General features: G+C 50.5%; 3 protein-coding genes across 6 annotated transcripts; 1 reads left to right on the forward strand and 2 right to left on the reverse strand.

The window, feature by feature from the left end:
• Positions 1-396: 396 nt before the first annotated feature.
• LOC131498296 (diazepam-binding inhibitor-like 5) lies at positions 397-1,663 on the reverse strand. The gene is made up of 2 exons (XM_058705414.1): positions 1,534-1,663; positions 397-845 (listed from the first exon to the last, which is right to left on the reverse strand). Exon 2 carries the CDS (start codon positions 793-795, stop codon positions 532-534), a length of 264 nt encoding a protein of 87 aa, XP_058561397.1. The 5' UTR covers positions 796-845; positions 1,534-1,663; the 3' UTR covers positions 397-531.
• A 16-nt stretch (positions 1,664-1,679) lies between these two features.
• On the forward strand, positions 1,680-8,055 carry GEMIN4 (gem nuclear organelle associated protein 4). Of its 2 annotated transcripts, XM_058705402.1 has the most exons (3): positions 1,680-1,816; positions 4,699-7,043; positions 7,632-8,055. In XM_058705402.1, exons 1-3 carry the CDS (start codon positions 1,807-1,809, stop codon positions 7,863-7,865), a joined length of 2,589 nt encoding a protein of 862 aa, XP_058561385.1. In that variant the 5' UTR covers positions 1,680-1,806; the 3' UTR covers positions 7,866-8,055. The 2 variants fall into 2 exon arrangements, with proteins under 2 accessions (XP_058561385.1, XP_058561384.1); XM_058705401.1 differs by having other exon boundaries at positions 4,699-8,055.
• A 1,007-nt stretch (positions 8,056-9,062) lies between these two features.
• TLCD3A (TLC domain containing 3A) lies at positions 9,063-16,629 on the reverse strand. 3 transcript variants are annotated; one of them, XM_058705406.1, is made up of 5 exons: positions 16,167-16,399; positions 15,661-15,744; positions 12,508-12,712; positions 11,241-11,336; positions 9,063-10,793 (listed from the first exon to the last, which is right to left on the reverse strand). In XM_058705406.1, exons 1-5 carry the CDS (start codon positions 16,286-16,288, stop codon positions 10,524-10,526), a joined length of 777 nt encoding a protein of 258 aa, XP_058561389.1. In that variant the 5' UTR covers positions 16,289-16,399; the 3' UTR covers positions 9,063-10,523. The 3 variants fall into 3 exon arrangements, with proteins under 3 accessions (XP_058561389.1, XP_058561390.1, XP_058561391.1); XM_058705407.1 differs by lacking the exon at positions 15,661-15,744 and having other exon boundaries at positions 16,167-16,400; XM_058705408.1 differs by lacking the exons at positions 9,063-10,793; positions 12,508-12,712 and having other exon boundaries at positions 11,279-11,336; positions 16,167-16,629.
• Positions 16,630-18,551: the final 1,922 nt, after the last annotated feature.

Below are 18,551 nucleotides of genomic sequence, written 5' to 3' on the forward strand. Positions count from 1 at the left end.
TAGGACTTGACTTGAGCTTTTTGGAAGACAAAGACCCTTTCCCCTCAGTAATGTTGGGTTAGTAGTGAACAGACAACCCCTGAAGAGAGAGGAGCCTCAGCCTCCTCCTTCCTTCTCCTTTCCCCTGAGAGGCCTAGCCTCTGAAGAATGGTCTTTGTGACTGACCTCAAATCTTGGGCAATTTCCATAGCATGATTCTTCCCCCAACCCCTCTACTCCTGCCAAATATCTATCTATACTCTGGGAATAGGAAGGCTGGGAGCTCTTAGAATCCTACATGAAGCCAGTTTTGATGGAACTTTCCCTAGTGGAGAGGCTGTTTTCATATATTTTGGACACCTCCCCAGGATTCTCCCAGTCACTTTGAGTGTAATCACCTGTCAGCAGTCACTCTCATGCAGTTTAAGTGATTTATTGAGGTCTCTCAGCTACAGTTGTTATGGCTTCATGACATTTCAGCCATCAGACTTTTAAGAAGCCCTTTTCCCTATCAGAGGAGCCATGCCACTTCATTCTGTTTGGCACTCCTCCTTATCCACTGTCATTTTTCTTCAGTTCTTCCACTTTGGCAACATAGATCCTCATGGCATCCATCTTGGACATCCCTTTGTTCTCGTTCCATGCCTCCCACTTGGCCTTGGCTTTCACATCTGTGGCAGGTGGGGCAGGGATGTTGCAGTCGCCCTGGGTGGCCTGTTTGTAGAAGCTGTACACCAACAGTTTCTCCTGATCACTCACAGGTCCCTTCAACTGCTTGACAGCAGCGCAGGCCATCTCAAACTCTACTTGGCACATTGGGGGAACTGAGGCCGGGCCCCTGTGTCTTTTCTAGGTGACAGTTGGCACTGGAGGATGGAGGATGGAGAGTTAGAAACACTGGAGGCTAGTAATTAGGTCTCGGAAGAGTGAAAGGGAGCAAAGGAGACGGTAATGTTTGAGAACACAGGAGGTCCATGTGTGTCTTCCCAGTGAGAAGTCCAGTGTGTTTTTATAAAGTTCACATTGCAAACTGAGGCTCATTGGATTGGATCTCCCCTCCTATTGCTCTGGCTGGCAAAATGCATTTTCTGGGGAGGGTAACCAGTAACATCTCACAGGCATCTATTATGATGCCAGAAAATTTAGGATGCTGTGCTGCTGCTGTGAGAAGAAGGCACTCTGGGGAGCGGGGGGAGGGCGGGTTGTGCGTCTGGGGGGGGGGGGGGCAGATGGTCTTGAGTGAGACCAGGCAGACCCGCTAGAGGCGAAGACGCCTCTGAGTGGCACATCTGTGCTGGTTAATGGGCAGCCAGGGGGAGGGCGTTCAGTGCGGGTAATCCCGGGGGTTACTGTATGGGAGCGAAAGCGGAACCTGGGATGGAGCTAGTGGGTAGGAGCCACTGGGACTCAGAAGGCTGGGCTGTGCAGGGGCTGAACACAAGCGGTGTTCAGCGCGCGTGCAAAGGGAGCTGTAGAGCCCAGGGGCCAGTGACCGGACTGACGTTTGGGGGCGGGGCCGGGCACGCAGGGCGGAAACGAAGTGCGAGTTCTTGCCTGTTGGCTGGTTGGAAGCCTCGGGCCGGTAGGGGGCGATGCGGGCCGGGCTGCCTGGGCGCCGCTGACCTGTCGGTGAGGACCGCGCGTGCGCGCGGAGCGGCGGGAGGATCGCGACCGACCGCGCTGAGCCGGGGCTGAGATTGTGGGCGGGGGCTGAAGCGCGCGGCCCATTGTCCCGCCCCCCGGAACTGCCCATTGTGCCGTGGCGCCTGCGCTGCGCTCGCGGCCTCGCGGGGGAGGGGCGGCCTCACGGCCGCTGGCGTCGCCGCCATGGACCTAGGTGGGTGTCTCGGGTGCCGGTCCTCGGCCCTCCTGGTCCGCGTCCTGAGACGGGGGACGAGGGCGGTGCTGAGCGGGTCCGGGCTAAGGGAGACCTCCGGGCTGGGGAGGGTTTTGGAGGGCGGGGTTATCCTTGGAGGCCGGGGGTCGGGAGGCCGGGATCTAACCCCGGCCCGGCAGCTCCTTGGCCGGCATCTTGCTCCCTCCGGACGCCTTTCCACGTGAAGGGCGAAGCGGATGTGAAGTTAGATTTTCCTGAAGGTGGACAGGCAGGGTTTGTGCACGTGCTTTGGAAAATGCCCGGCTCAGAAGACGCCCGGGGGAATCCCGGATACCCCGACAGTCTCATTTATTGAATGGCTACCGAGTTGTTGAGCAAGCGTCTTACGCTCTTGAGGTCCTCATAGATATAACGGGGACGATGATAATGTATCCACCACACAGTTTGGGGGCCTTTGGATTGAGAGCACGTGTATACAGTGTCTGGTACGGTGCCTTGTGCACAGCTAACGTTCCCGCGACCAGCAGCTGTGGGGAGGGCCGCAGCAGCCGAGGGGCACCTTTGAACTTCTGTGCCTTTGATTCAGAATCCTCACAGGCAGGGTCTGCGGGAAGGGAGGCGAGAGCTAGTATAAATCGATGGCTCCTTGTCCAGCCTCCCACCCAGCTAGCCATGCTCTTACGGAGATAAGACCAGGAGGCTGTTCTGAGAGAGCTGGGGTGAGGCACCCCGAGATGTGCCAGTAGAAATGTAGTCCTATCCCCAGTTAGCTCTTCAGTGGTGGAACAGGAGAGAGTTTGGAGCCCTGCAGCTGCGGTGATTTCTGTCCCGGCCCCATTACGCTGTAGTAGAGACATTCTGAGCAAACTCTTCCTGAATCTCAGTGTTCCCATCGCTACAGCAGAAATGGTCAACAGGTTGATTTGAAGATTCAAAAAGATCTCGCACAGTGCCTGACACGGAGTAAACACTTAATAAACATAGGGAGGGAGTTACAAGCACCAGTTAACCAGGAGTAATAAAAATACTTAGGATTTGCCCAGCTGTTAACCGATAGCTCCTGGGACTTAACTCCTTCAGGTAGCACAGTGAACATACCATCTCTGGAAAGTGGGTATCGGGGGCCAAACATTTTGGCTGAACTGATTGTGCAATAAAATTAAATGTACAGATTCATGGGGGGCATATTTTGGGGTCCTAGGAGACCAACTTGAACCAAAAAAAGGGGGGGAAGGGGCAGAATCCCCAGTGAGACCCCTCAGGCAACCTGATCTTTCCTGGGAGTCTGCCTTGGCCACTGGGGGTCCAGGTGAATTGCCTTCACCAGTTGGTTGGATAATCCTTTGCCTTTAGCTGCTCCCTTAAAGTCGAAGGGCAGGACCTTTTTAAATCTGAATCAAGGCTCTCACTTGCTGGCTTCTGGCCGTATAAATGGGAAAGATGGGTTCTTGGAGGCATGAGGGAATGAGGAAGGGGTGGCATCTCCATGCCCTGGGAAAGGGGAGAGAAGTCAGGAATACTCAATAGTGAGTAGTGTTTGTACTCTATTTTGTTTCCGGGCCGGAAGAAGCTTACTTGAGGAAGACCTATGTCCTTTCCTATTATTGAGCTGGGGAAGGCAAAGAATAGTGACAAGGTTCTGGTCCTGCCAACAATGGAAAGATTTGGGGGGGATCAACGTTTATTGAGCACTTACCAGGCTCTTTGTAGCCAGATGCTTACTGTAGCTATATCTTATTTAACGCTCAGCAGCTCTGGGAGATGGAATCGGGAGCTAACAGCCACCACCTCTGCCAAGGGCTTAGCTAATATTATCACTTGTTCCTCATAGTCCTAATAGAAAGTCTCTATTTTCCCCACATACACAGAAGGGAAGCTCAGAGAAGAAATCTAAGATTGCACTGCTTTTAAATGGTTGAGCTAGGATTTAAAGCTGTGTCTAATTTAACATCCCAAAATGCCTTCCTTGAGAAGTCTGTTGATTCATGGCTCACTGGAGGAAGAACTTTTCTTTCTTAATCTAGTATTTTTTTGTGTCGACCTCTCGGTTTCTACCAGAGAACCAGAGCCTTCAGTAGCTTGTTCTGGTTTGACAGAAAGAGCTATGGGGTAAACTGTTTCCCTGAAAGGCAGAACATTTGAAATCTGTTTGCAAGACAAGGCTGTAAGGGAAAGGAAGGACAGCAAGGCTTGTCTGATTGCTTCTATGCCCACAGCCCTGGCCTGTGCCCCTCTTAGGCTATATCATTACTTAGAGGCTCAATTGTCACATTCCACACTACTCACTTGGTGGCCCCTGCAGTTTGGTACTGCTGTGATATCTCTCTCTCTCAGCCTTCCTCCCCACATCCTCTGCTGGCCCATCCTGTGCCGGAGGGCCTAGCCCTTCCCTTTTCACATGCTTTTTCTGCAGGATCTCATTTACTTTGTTCATTCCATTGATCCCCTCGGGGTGGATATCTCCCTGAGCTACATTTCAGGATGGACTCTCCTCCTGGGTGTCAACCCCACCTTTCCATTGCTGGAGGATGTTTCTACCTTAATGTTCTACCTCAAACTCCAAATAACCCAAACTGAACAGTGGGTTCCTCCAAAACTGTTCTGATTCTTCTTTGTTCCTCCAGTGATGCCCATTGTCTTCCCAATCCAGGCTAGAGAGTGTGGGAGTCCTTTTTTATTCCTCAGGCAAGTCCTTTTGACTCCAGCTCTGCAGCAGCTCTTGGAACTATCCCTTCTTCCCAGTCTCACTGAACCCTTCTCATGTCCAACTCTGATAATGACAGCCAGCCTATACTAACTGATGTCTGTCTGCCTCTAACTTCTTCTAATTATTTTAAAGATTTTTCACCACATTCTGTCTTGTTCGGTTTCTCTCTGTGCAGGACCCTTGAATATCTGCGAAGAAATGACTATTCTTCATGGAGGCTTCTTGCTCGCTGAGCAGCTGTTCCACCCCAAGGCACTGGCAGAATTGACAAAGTCTGACTGGGAGCATGTTGGGCGGCCCATTGTGGAGGCCCTAAGGGAGATCTCCTCCACCACAGCACATTCCCAGCCCTTTGCCTGGAAGAAGAAAGCTCTGATCATCATCTGGGCCAAGGTTCTTCAGCCCTACCCTGTCACCCCTTCTGACACTGACACTCGGTGGCAGGAAGATGTGTTCTTCTCAGTAGTCAACATGATCCCTACCATCAATCACACAGTGCTTTTTGAGCTGCTCAAGTCTCTGGAAGCTTCTGGACTCTTTATCCAGCTCCTGATGGCCCTGCCCACCACTATCTGCCGTGCAGAACTAGAGCACTTTTTGGAGCACATGTCTGTTGACACTTCTTCAAAGGATGTGGCCTTTTTCCTGAGTGTCTGGTGGGAAATGATAAAGCACAAAGGCAATCAGCAGGACCCCCTGCTCTCCCAGTTTAGAACAATGGCCCATAAGTACTTGTCCTCTTCAGATGAGTTCTCCCATCCTCCAAAGAGGTTTAAGTCAGACCCAGATGTGTGTCCTACTATGCCCCTATTGGCCATGCTGCTCACTGGGTTGAAACAAATCCAAAATCGAATCCTGTGCCCTGGGATGAAGTGCTATGCGCTAGCCAACTTGGCTGACATGCTGACGGTGTTTGCACTAATGGAGAACGACCCCCAGGAAGTGTCTGCAACTGTGTATCTGGACAAACTGGCCGCAGTGATCTCCGTGTGGAATTTGGACACCCAGAACCCGTATCACCAACAGGCACTGGCAGAGAAGGTAAAGGAAGCAGAACGGGACATCAGCCTGACTTCCCTGGCCAAGCTCCCAAGCGACACAGTTTTCATCGGATTGGAGTTCATGTGCAGCCTGCTGCGAGAGTGGGGGGAGGAGCTGCAGACCGTGCTCAACAGCAGCCAGGGGACAAGTTATGACAGCTACCGGCTGTGTGATAGTCTGACTTCCTTCAGCCAGAACTTGAAGCTCTACCTGGATTCCACCAGCTTGTCTAAGGAGGAGGGGCAGGTGGTCTCTGAGCTGGCAGAGTGTGTAGGGGACTTCCTAAAGAAAACAAACAGGGTGCTGAAGAACAAGGGCTTCGAGAAGGACATCACTGCCTCGATTGCCATGGCCATCATCGACCAGAAGATGGACCGGCATATGGAAATGTGCTACATTTTTGCTTCTGAGAAGAAGTGGGCTTTCTCAGATGAGTGGCTAGCCTGCCTGGTAAATAACCAGGCTCTCTTCCAAGAGCCGGACTTGTTGTTAAAGCTGTTGCAAACGGTGATGGAAGTCACCGTGACAGACAGAGCCATCCCTGAATCTCAGATCAAACAAGTGATCAGCCTGATCCTGGAATGTTATGCAGACCTCTCACTGCCAGACAAGAATAAAGTCCTATCAGGCACCCTGCGCTCCTGGGGGCGAAAGGGTCTGTCTGAGAAGATGGCTGGCTTGGACGGGTTTCAGGAAGACCTCAATACAACTTTTAACCAGCTCGCACAGAGTGCCTCTGAACAGGGCTTAGCTAAAGCTGTAGCTTCTGTGGCTCGCCTGGTAATTCTGTACCCAGAGATCACAGTGAAGAAAATGTGCAGCATGGCTGTGGTCAATCTTGGCACTCACAAGTTCCTGGCTCAGATTCTCACTGCCTTCCCTGCCCTTAGGTTCATGGAAGAGCAGAGTCCAAATCCACCCACCAATTTTGTGGTGTCATGCCTCAAAGAAACCGTCTGGAGAAAGTTCTCTACACCCAAGGAAGAAAAGCAATTTTTGGAGCTCCTGAGCTGTCTCATGACCCCTGTGAAGCCCCAGGGTATCCCAGTTGCTGCTCTTCTTGAGCCAGATGAAGTGCTAAAAGAGTTCGTCCTGCCCTTCTTGATGCTAGATGTCAAAGAGGTGGACCTCAGTTTGAAGATCTTCATCCAGACTCTCCAAGCAAATGCATCTTTAGAGGGATACTGGCTGCAGACCTGTTCTCCGTTCCCTCTCATCTTCAGCTTGTGCCAGCTGCTGGATTGCTTCAGCAAATACTGGCAGCTCCCCAAAGAGAAGCGGTGCCTCTCTTTGGATGGGAAGGATTTGGTGATCCATATCCTGGAGATCCTCTGTGAGATTGTATTGGCTAATGCTGAGACCTTCTCCCCGGACACGTGGATCAAGTCCCAGTCTTGGCTCCACCGGAAGCTGGAACAGCTCGATTGGACAGTGCGCTTGAGAATGAAGAACCTCTTTGAGGGCCACTTCAAGTGTGAGGTGCCGGCCACACTTTTTGAGATCTGTAAGCTTTCTGAGGACGAGTGGACCTCCCAGGCCCACCCTGGGTACGGGCCAGGCACAGGGCTTCTTGCCTGGATGGAGTGCTGCTACCTCTCCAGCAGCATCTCTGAGCAGATGCTTTCCCTCTTGGTGGTAGATGTGGGCAACCCTGAGGAGGTCAGATTGTTCAGCAAGGGTTTTCTGGTGGCCCTGGTACAAGTCATGCCTTGGTGCAGCCCCCAGGAGTGGCAGTACCTTTACCAGTTGACCAGGAGACTATTGGAGAAACAGCTCCTACATGTCCCTTATAGCCTGGAATATATTCAGTTTGTTCCTCTGCTCAACCTGAAGCCCTTTGCGCAGGAGCTCCAACTCTCTGTACTCTTTCTGAGAGCCTTCCAGTTTCTCTGCAGCCAGAGTTGTCGTAATTGGCTTCCTATGGAAGGCTGGAGCCATGTGGTCAGACTTCTCTGTAACAGTCTGACCAACCTCCTGGACTCCGTTAGGTTGATACAGTCAGTTGGCCCTTGGGCTCAAGGACAAGAACAGGACCTGACCCAGGAAACCCTGTTTTTTTATACCCAGGTATTCTGTCATGTTCTGCACATCATGGCCATGGTCCACCAAGAGGTGTGTGAACCTCTCTACGTCTTGGCCTTGGAAATCCTCACCTGCTACGAAACCCTGAGCAAGGCCAACCCTTCTGTTAGTTCCTTGCTCCAGAAGGTAAATGAGCAGCGTTTCTTAAAGTCCATCGCCGAGAACATTAGCCCTGAGGAGCGGCGCCAAACCCTGCTGCAGAAGATCAGCAACTTCTGACCTTTGTAGATCAGAAAACAGCTGGGCCCTCAACATGGGTGGGGTCTCTAGGGGTCGAGCTGAGAAACATAAACTTTTCAGTTATGTGAAATTGTAAACAAGCTAAGAAGGTATATGGCAGTAACTATAAAGAAAATAGTTTCTTAGATGTTTATAACGTACAAATTATAAAATTCTCTTCTGAGTTTTATCCTGTCTCTTGAGTCTTTCTCGTCAATAGTCTAGGCTTAGAGATTCTCTGACATTGGGCTCAGCTGGAGTCTTAAAGATCAAGGCAAACTGGGAGGAACTTGCTCATAACTGGACCTATCCACCCTAGAATTTGGCAAATGAGTCCAAAGGTAAAATCACCCAAGTGGAAAAATTACCAGGTATGTTCTTTTGCACTGAAACCCCTTTCCCGAGTCATTTCGTGCTACCTTGGAAAGGGCAACAAGGAAAAGCACTCCCTTCTGCCAGCAAGTGGCTGTGTGATTTGTGTGCCCAAACAGCCTGCACCACTGTAAAAGAACGTTGGACCAAGAAAATTAAATGTCAGGGGGTAGACTACTAACCTTAAAATGGGTGACTTCAGAATTGGCGTACGGTCTTAACTCCATTCAGTGGACCCAGGAGGGGCTGTGTGAAACCAGGTCTGGTAAACACAGCAGAGATGGGTATAAAGGATGGGTACAATTATCTTCTGCCTAGGGTAAGTTGTCATGGTTTTGAAGAGTGGGAGCGGGCAGTGGTGTGTGCAGAAGCATAAAGATGCAAATTTAACATGTCTGGGTATATCCCAGAACTATGAGAACTGGTTGGTGAGACGTTTAATTTGGGAGGTAGGGAAAGGAAAAGGATATGCCCCGTCACCTTCCTGTGCATACCTTCACTCAAAATGGGGCATTATTCTGGTTCCCACCCCCGCCTTAAGTGGGTTGGCTTAGTGGCCTACATTTGGTTTTCAACCCTCCAATTCCTCTAATTGGTACTTACATAGGAAGGGAAGAAAGCGCCAAAAGTTACCTGATCAATATGCTTGAACTCTAGGACCCTACAATGTATTCTTGGAACCCCAGAAACGTTAGAGTAAGGTATGAACTAGGCCCTCCTAGACACTGACAGCATGACCACACCCCCAACACCCCCACTTCTTCCAGGTGCATGGATGGGCCGGAAACCATAGCACACAACAGTGAGTCCAGTCAGGTCACAGGATGGGTCTGGAAAGAAGTCAGTATTGATGTATTTCACAAATGAGAAGAAGCTGGGAAATGTTAGTGCAATTTAATCACCACAGGGGTGATTTATAAAGATATACCGATAATAAAAATGGTAAAAAAAAAAAAAAAAAAAAAAAATTACAGCATTTTAGGTTTTTTAAATGGCACCCATTAAAAGACTGAAACAGTCAAAATTTGAGACACCGTTACATACCCAGTACTTTAAAAGTTCATGGACAACAATGAATTAAAAGGCACTTTAAAAACATCTAGATTTTTACTACCACTTGCAAAAACACTTCATGGTAGCAGTTTCTAAAAACCATCCTAGTTGATAAGGAACGATTAGTACTGGCACCAGAGGATCCTATTTGCAAGTGGCGGGTGAAGGAGTCAGTCCACAGGATGTATTTTGGCCAGCGCTGTGTTGCGCTCTTGCTCTCCAGCCTTCTGTGGCAAAGTGGCCATATGCTCATGTAGGAACAGGCTTTGGGACACAGGCTCTGGTTTATCTGGCAGCCTGGATGAGACATCTCACGGTTTGGAATACAGAAGCCTGCTTCCATGTCATGTGGAAAGGGCAGTGTCAAAGCAGGGTTACCCAGTAAAGAGCTTGATAGGCACCGTTCGCTTTACCCCTATCGTAACAACAGCATCCTGTGCCTGTGGATACGGGGAAAGCTGGGCTTGAGGGAACGTGCTAAAACAGGAACAGCATCTGTGACTTTACAACAAGCTCACGTTTGACACTGGTCTTCCCAAGGCAGCCTACGAAGGCGCTGATCTATCGGCCTCTCTGCCTACTCAAGTGCTGTAGGTTCCCTTCCCCACCTCTTACCCTGCTGCCAGCAAGACTTCTGAATGGAAGTCAGTGGACACAGGAATTCAGTGTTGGCACGTGGATGACAGGATGAGTCATGGGACCAATGGGTTATCTAGTAAGTGATAAAAAACTACCTACACACAGTGATTTTCCCAGGCTGACATCACAAGAACTGACGTGAAGAACCAAGTCTTGCTTCTGCTGGCCCGGTATGTGTGGATACTGCCCTGAGTGGTTGGAAAGGTGGGTAGCCACCAATATTAGGGCCAGGCGGGTGCCCAAACACTTACCAGCCTAGTCTACCTGTCTCCATACCCCATGCTTCTACCTCCCAGAACCTTTGAGCTAAGACCCAAGGAAGGATCCTTGGGCTTGCATTGAAACCACCTTGCTACCAATGGAAATCTGACAGAAGCCGATAGTTGTTACTAACAAAAAAGTGCTTTTGCAAAAGGGGTAGGTTAGAAGAGGGAGGTAATATGAATATTCTTTAGAAAAACTCAAATCCCTCTGGTTATCAATACCCCAAGGGCTGAGGCCACCCAGGGCACAATTTGGTCCATAGAATATTGATTGAGTGGAGGAGGCAGCTGGTGTGAGGAGGCACCCTCACTGCCCGACTCCGGAGAGCAATTACCCATCCTTTCGGGCTGGGGGAGCATCAAAGAGCCGTGTTGCCTTTTTGCACAGCAGAGAGAACCAGTAGATCTGGGGAGCGATGAGGAAGCCATTGGCCACGTTGCAGTAGAAAGGGATATTGAATGGCACTTGGAGTAGGCTTAGTCCCTGCTGTTGGCCATAGGACCAGTACATGAAAGGGAAAAGAAGGATCCGACAGCAGAGGAAGGTGGTCAGTGTGAGGATTCCGTTCACTTTGTACAGAAGGGTATGCTGCTGCTTTAACTGCAAGAGAAGAGGGAAGGAGAATGCAGAGTCACCAAAAGGCTGTGCCTTCAGGGAACGACTAGCCCAAGCCCCACCGCAGTAAGGGCCAAGCATCTAGTCTTCTGACACTTGTAGAAAAGAGGACTGAATGCCACTGTATTTATGTGTGCATACAGGCTCGTGGTTTTTCCAATACTGATACTGAATTTGGCATAAGCCGCCCAGCCGACAGGCATACGGAAACTGAATTTAAAAAAAAAAAAAAATCAACCTGTATCAAATTGGAATCAGAAGTACAATTTCAACCCCATCGGCTCAGAACACCAACTGACCTTTAGGTCTGTTCAGTGGTTTCCTATCCCCACTATTCCTAGCACAAAGGGATTCCTCTAAACCCCACAATCTACCCAGGAAGAGCAGAGTCGGCTTCCTCCGCACAGCTACTGCCGTCTCACTCATACGTGCCTGAATCAGAACTCTGCCCAGCGACACAAATGGAGTGCTCAGTTCTGCCGTGAAGATACAGCCAACAAAGAAGTCACCAAGGTCTCCCCTAAGCTTCTGCGGAAGGAAAAGGGGAGGGAGGAAAAAAGGGGAAATAAGACATGGAGGTTAAGGAATCACCAGAAGGAAAATTCCAACTAGGGCTATTGAGAAGGGTGACCACGAGAGAGCACGAAGGGAAAGGGAAAGGCTAAATGAGCAAGTACAGGCCCAGTGAATGTGCTGCTGCTTCCACAGCAGTGACACTTTGATGGCCAAATCCCTAGGATCCAGAGGCAGCTTCAGATCAGCTGATTGCATCACACACCAAGCTTTTTCTGAATTTCAATGTCAGCCGGAAGGAACCGTGTAGCCTACTTTTGGGTATCTAACTTTGTCACGCCAAGGGCATTTAGCCAGTTTGAGTCAACAAAATATGTGCCAGACCCTGTGCTGGATGTTAGGGCCCCAGAGCAATCAGGTGAAGCTTCATGAAGAATGTAATATACTCTACCACTCCTTTTATCTTCTTAAGAAAAACCAGGATAGCGTAGGATAGCAGCTCTGTCACCTCGTACCACTGGGTACAGTAAGTAAACTCTTAAGGCCCTGGTTTCTTTATCTATGGTACAGGGCTAATAATATCTAATTATTCTGTAATAACTTCTGATCACAGATAGAAAGCTACAAGCACCTGTCACCTGGTAGGCACTCAAAATTACTAATTTCCTTCCGGCATTCCCATTCTCTTCCTCGTTGGGTGGGTTTTTGTGGGGAAATGGATCCAAGGAGAAATTATGAGGCTCTCTGCTTTGAGAGTGTGCTTTTGTGATCTCAAAATAGTGCATACAGTACTCTCCGGCACTGTTAGAGCAAATGGCCAGTTGACTGAGCTGCTCTCGTTTCTTTAAAACAATTTTTATGTTGCCCTGCATTGTGTCTTCAATTGTTATTATATTGTATAAGCTAAAGACAGAATCTTTGACAGAGCCTGGGAGTCACAGAGGGCTGGGGGCTTGCATAAAGAGTAATGTCTGTAAGGAGGATCACAGACATTTCAGATCCTTTTTTTTTTTTTCCTGCAGGATCTGCCTGGGACGTTTTACCGCTTAAGTAGCTGGCCCAGGAGAGCGGGTGCAGCAGGGAAGGGGAAGGCAAGACATTACTCAGAGGCAACAGTCAAGATAGCCAGTTTAACAGGAGAAGATGAGTGACCGAGTCTGCTGGTGGCTGTGCTGGAAGGCCATACCTGTGCCACTGGCACAAGGACAAACAGAATGACCGCATGGTGCGTGATCATGAGACGGTTTTTACTTAGGAAGCTCTGAAAAGTGGTGAGGGACTGTCTGCGGCTCTGGTCTCCAGTTCGGTACCATTCACAGAGGTACATGGCGTAGGAGTCATAGATCATGTATGGAATCAAGAACCAGACGTACTCCCGGGCAAGCCAGTGCCTAAAAGAAAGCATATGAACGGTCCTTGAAATAACTATGGATCTCAATTATGAAAGCTCAAAGCCGACCTCTTCTCAAACACATCCCCTTCAGCTTCATACCTGATTGTTTCTTACTCCAAATACTTTACAATGGAGACACTGACAGTGATAAGGTGAGTGAAAAATTTTCTCTGAGTGACAGGGCAAATTCCTAATTGTCAAAGGCAGAAAACCAGGATCCACTCAGGACCACGGAGCCAGCTGTCACTATTTCTCTGACTTAGCTACTCATTTCTAATGGGCTTTCTGGCGCTTTTTGATATAAGTTAACTTTGATATCGATATCTCTACAAATGATTCAATAGCCTCACCAAGAAACTGGTCTGAAGGTAGGTGTCCCAAATGCCAAATCAAATATTTCCCGTTTGACTTCACTTAGTTGCTCAATAGCTGGGAGTTTCCTCTTGCATCTGCTTGCAACTCCACCGTAGGGAGTTTCTGGGAGCTACCCTGACCATTTTCTTTAGAATTCTATGGCTAATCCCAATTGCACTCATTAAGAAAAATACATCTGGAAATGAGCCCAGAGCCCAAGGACTTACCTTACAGCAGTCAGACACCAGAAGAGAAGCTGGGACAAAAGACAGTGTTCCCATTTACTTGTCCAAAGGGGCTGAATCAACATTTGCAGAATCTAAATGACTGTGTATCACTGCCCCAGAACAGATTAGAAGTCTCTAAGTTCTACACTTTTGTTCCCAAATGATAAATAATCATTCTATAGGTAATGTGAAAAAAAAAAATCAACATAGAAATCATATGCTATGCTGAGAAGGAACAGCTTCACTCAGCAGATTTTTACTGTGCACCTGTCAGGTAAAAGTAATTTAGTTTTCTGGTTCTCAACCCAAATTCAGAATCACCTGCAGTGCTTGCTGAGGACTCTGTTTTTAAGATGATCTAGGTACCTCTAGAACATCCTTAGGCAGGAGTTCCTGAGTGGTTCAGCTGGTTAAGCATCTGACACTTGATTTTAGCTCAGGTCATGATCTCATGGTTCTTGAGATAGAGCCCCACCTTGGGCTCTGCTGACAGTGCAGAGCCTGCCTGGGATTCTCTCTCCTCCTCTCTCTCTCTGCCCCTACCCACCCACCCACCCCCCCGACTTGCATGCTTTCTCTGTCTCTCCCTCAAAATAATAATAATAACCTTTAAAAAAAATCTTCACACATACATGTAAAGGTGGAGGGCACAGAAATGTGTCTATCTCTACTGTGTGATCAGAGAACCTAAGGCATAAAGAGACACAAAAGGAGGAAACTGAAAACCAAACTCAGGTGTGCGACCAGGATCAAGCCACTAAACACCTGGAGCTTCTGAGGGGGAGACACCACGCTACAGAACGGACAATTGATGGCGTACCAGTATCTTCTGAAATGCTTAGTGGCTACTCGATGCTTGCCCTCATATCAGCTCAGGATAATGCTGTGGAGTCACGTCTGTCAGTTTAATCTTTGCAAAGGAGGCTGGTTTCAAGTTGGGTGTGACAAACTGGGGGCAGTGAGGGAACTTGTTGCATGATCAGAAAATGGCCAAAGAGTTGATCTGGCTAACATGCTGTGGTCAGTTGAAAGTTCTGGTGACTGATTGGATGAGATCCAACACAGATTGGATGAGTTTCATCTTCTATCTAGCTGACCCATTCTTATTCTTTGCTCTTCTGAACTCTTTCCTCTTCCTGCAACTCAATAAGAAACTATTTCACCCATTGAACTATGAGACAGGCAGGGCATTGAGCCCCAAAGCGGGAAAGAAGCGACTTGGATCCAGATTCCTTTGTGTCCCCACACTCCAGGGTGGTTCAGCTTCCACCACAGGGACCCACACCCTCAGGTTAGCCCCCGACACCTCAAAATTGGCCAAAGAGAATAAAAACAGAACCCGGCCAAGCTAATGCTGTCAGCCTGTGGTATATGCAGTCAAGGCCACTTGACCTATCTTCTGTCTGCATAGCCCATAATTCCTTGCAGATAGCTGGTTTCGTCTGCAAAAGAGGCACAGGAAGAAAAGCGCAAAAGCTACAGGGCAGCACTTAATCCAAGGAAGATCCGGACGCTAAGTCTGCAGGCCACAGTGAGGTGGACGCCGCACTCCGGCTCCCATCAAGTTCAGTCTCGACAGGTGAAAAGCAGGGCACTTTGCAGAGTCAACATGAGAAAGGGACTAGAAGAGGCTCTGAGATTTTCCCAGCGTGTTTCATTATCACTCTTTAGGAGAAAGTAAGAGGGGTTCTGGGAACTCAGATGAGAAAAATGGTTTTTTAGAAAAATGGGGGAGGGAGGCACAATTGCTGAGATCTAAACACTGTACAAAGTAGACCACTCTGGTCTTTATGATTTTCTTCACTAGAGGCACCTTTCCTGACCTGTCTCTGGACCAAGTTCTGATTGGCGTACAAGTCAGTTTTCTGAAAACACTAGAAGCCTCTTCATTGCCTTCAGCAAATCCAGAGGAACCACGGAGCCGCCCTTGTAAAGACAGGGTTGGTGGATTCACTCCTTTCCACCGAGGGGCTCTCTGCTACCCACACTGAACATACGTTGGCCAATGAAGCTCCAGAGTAGGACCCTAGTGAAATCACTGAAAAGAACCAAAAGCTAGAGTTCCGCTTCCGAGTAATTCTCACACTTACGTATCTCACAAAGTACTTGGGTCAGTGGCCCACCTTCAGACCTAGACCCGACATTCACTAGCGTATCTTCGGCTTACTTTCTCCCAAGTGGGCGAGGCCGAAAGACGTACGGAGAGGAAGAGGCACTAATTATGGTGCCCCAGCTTTCCCATCAATCAGCTCCCCAACAGCACGTGCTGATAAAGAACTAGCGCCTGAGAGCCACTCGAATAAGGAAACTTCCACAAAGTTCGGCGCTGTCACTGGTGCTGCTTTCACCTGGCGCTGGATGTTACCTGTCCGTGATCACGTCGTTACAGGAGCGGATGATGACGATCCCCGACCCGGTGGCCAACACAGCCTGCACTGAAGAAACCAGTCTAACGTGCGGCAGAAAAGAAAAGAAAAGAAAAGAAAAAGTCCGGTCCAGGAGATAGCATAAAGCCCAAGGCTTCAACCTGCCTCTCGCGCAGGCGGCCCGGGCGCCAAGGAGGTGAGGGAGAGGGTACAGCCGCCGCCGCGCTCCCCGACCCGCGAGCAGCAGCTTCCCGCCCCGTCCCGCCCCGCGTGGGCGCCCTCCAGCCGGCTCCCTCTCCCTCCCGGGGGGACGCCCGCGGTCTTCCGAGAGCTCCGGCCAGCGCCCCGGAGGGGCAAGGCACCGGGGAGGCAGCCCCCTCGCTTCCTGTCGCCCCCCTTTTCCGCCCTCGGCGCGGCGCAGGGGGCGGGCGCCGGCGGGTCGGGGCGCCGGGCACAGCCCGCGCGCGGTCGGGGTGGGGCGGACGGCGCCCGGCCTCGCCCGTACCTGGTGCTGATCATCACGCAGTCGCTGTCGGTCCAGGCGGGCCGCGCGCGGCGCAGCCCCCAGGTGCACAGTGCGAAGAGCCCCGGGAAGAAGAGCGAGCCGCAGGCCAGCGTCAGCAGCATGGGTGCTCGGGGGTCGGTCGCCGCGCTCGGCGCCTCGGCGTGGCTCAGGTCGGCTCGGCGCGGCTCCCGACTGGCGCGGCCCGCCCGCCCCTGTTTCCACCCTCCTCCCTCCGCCGCCGCCGCCCCCGCCCCCGGCCCGGCCCGGCCCCGGCCCCGGCCCGCCGCGACTCCGGCAGCCGCCGGGCGCTGGCCCCGAGCCCGCGGCGCCACTCCCCGCGTGACCAGGCCGGCGGCCGCGATAGGCGCGAGCCGGCCGGCCGGGGCGGGGTCTCCCCGCCGCCGCCCCTGGGCCCGGAGGCTTCCCCCGGGTTCCCCCGGCTGGCGGGCGAGCTGCGGCCCGGTGAGCTCCGAGGTTGCCGACGCTGCACCCCGAACCGGCGGTGTGGAGCGTTCGCCGCCGCCTCCGGAGCGGCCGCGGGGCCCAGGCAGTGGTGGGAAGGGCCGAGGCTCTCGGGGCTTCTGTTCCGTCACCGCGGACGCGTCCCCCTCCCTCCCAGACCGGCGCGACCGACGGAACGCCTCGCACCTGCCCTCAGGCCTCCTCTGCTCCCCGGCCCCAGGCAGAGGGTGCGGGCTGGGGGAGGCCGCGAGAAATCCAGGTATGAAGGTGCCTTCGGTCGAGACCCCACCCCCACCCCCAGGGTTGGGGAGACCTCCGGGCCGGGGCATCTCTCTTTGGCGGAAGGAAGGAGAGGACCAGTGAGCTTGTGGCCATCTGCCTGCCCGGCTTATCTACCAGGCACTTTCGCGTCCAAATAGGAGTCTTAAGGAAAAGATCTCTCTGCAGGCCAAACATGGCTTTTCCACGTCCTGCCGCTGCTGCATTTCCTCCGGGGGGGGGGAGGGGGGGGTGTCGCTCCTAAAAGCATTAAATCCCCCTACAGAATCCAGCAGATCCTCTCTCAATCTTAGTGAGGCGGAATACCATGTCTGCACACCTTCTGTGGTTCTGCAGTGCTGCCTCTCTTGCCTGTGGGTCAAGATACTCTCCAGTTTCGGTGACTGTTTTGTTGTTGTTGTTGACAATGTTTTCTTATTTTAAAGTTCTCCATCCAGGTGCCCTAAACTTGAATGGGTTGGAAACGACTCATTTCCACTCAGCACCAGTCACGTGGACCAATACAGTAACTTCAACATCACCGGGCTTCTGTCCCTCTTGGGACTTACCAAAGTTTTACTTTGCTTTGATCTCCCTCTTCCTCAGCTGACAAATGTGGGGGGAAGACAATTCACTTGTGCCTATTGCAATGCAAAGGCTTTGTGGCTCCCTTCCCTTCATCAGCATGCAAAATGCTTACAGAAGCCCCGGAGAGGATTCCGAAACGGAGGTGAGGGAGGCTCAGCCTCTCTGGGCCACCGTTTGCTCATTTGTGAAATGAAGAGGCTGACCTACAAGCTCTTTAAGGCTCTTCCAGTTCTAAATTCTTAAGATTCTATGACTTTTATAAGGTAACAGATGATTTCTGTTAGATGCCAATTAAATTTCTCTAACATGGCAGTTATTGGTACAGAAGCAGATAATAGAGTTAACACAGCTTTTTCATCTTCTTGTGCGTTGAAGGATTTAACCAACATTAAGGAAACAGAATACTCAAAGGAAAGTCTGAAATTTCTTCCACTTAGGGCTACATCTCTAACTCCCAGATTCATTGCTGACATACGTGGTGAACTGAAAAAGACACTCCAATTTGGTAGCAAGGTATCTGGCAAATACAAAGCTTTCTGTATTTTCACATTTGCATGTGGACAAAGGACAGCTCTCTGTAAACTTTTCATTGTCTCCAGGACAAATGCTTGTGCATCCCATTTTCTGTTCCCTACCTATTTGTCCCAGTCACCTCCAGCTCCAACTTTTCCAGAGAGGGACAAGTGGTTACCATTTCTCCCTGCCTTCTCTCCTTAAAGGGACCAGCGACATGCTCCAAGGATGCTAACACTTTTAAGTGGTGGCAACCAATCTATTCCCTATGCAAGAAGCTGTTTGTACAGCTCTTACGGGGTCTGTGAAATGAAAACAAAACAACAGATGTTTCACATACAGAAAATAGCAAGTAAAATCAGTTTCCAACACCATGCTCATCAAGTCACCAGAATTTTAAGCTTGAATCACCAGAAAGCCAACAAGCATAAACATGAGACTTGGCTTTTCAAGCCGTATGGCAAATGATAAAGCCAAATAAAAAGCACCAAGCCTTTTTAATACAAACTTCTACTCACTCTTCAAAAGTTTTGAGTCGTGTTTCCTTCACTAGGAAAATTTCTA

Source organism: Neofelis nebulosa, chromosome 16 (genome assembly GCF_028018385.1).
Source record: "Neofelis nebulosa isolate mNeoNeb1 chromosome 16, mNeoNeb1.pri, whole genome shotgun sequence".
Taxonomy (NCBI): Eukaryota; Metazoa; Chordata; class Mammalia; order Carnivora; family Felidae; genus Neofelis; species Neofelis nebulosa.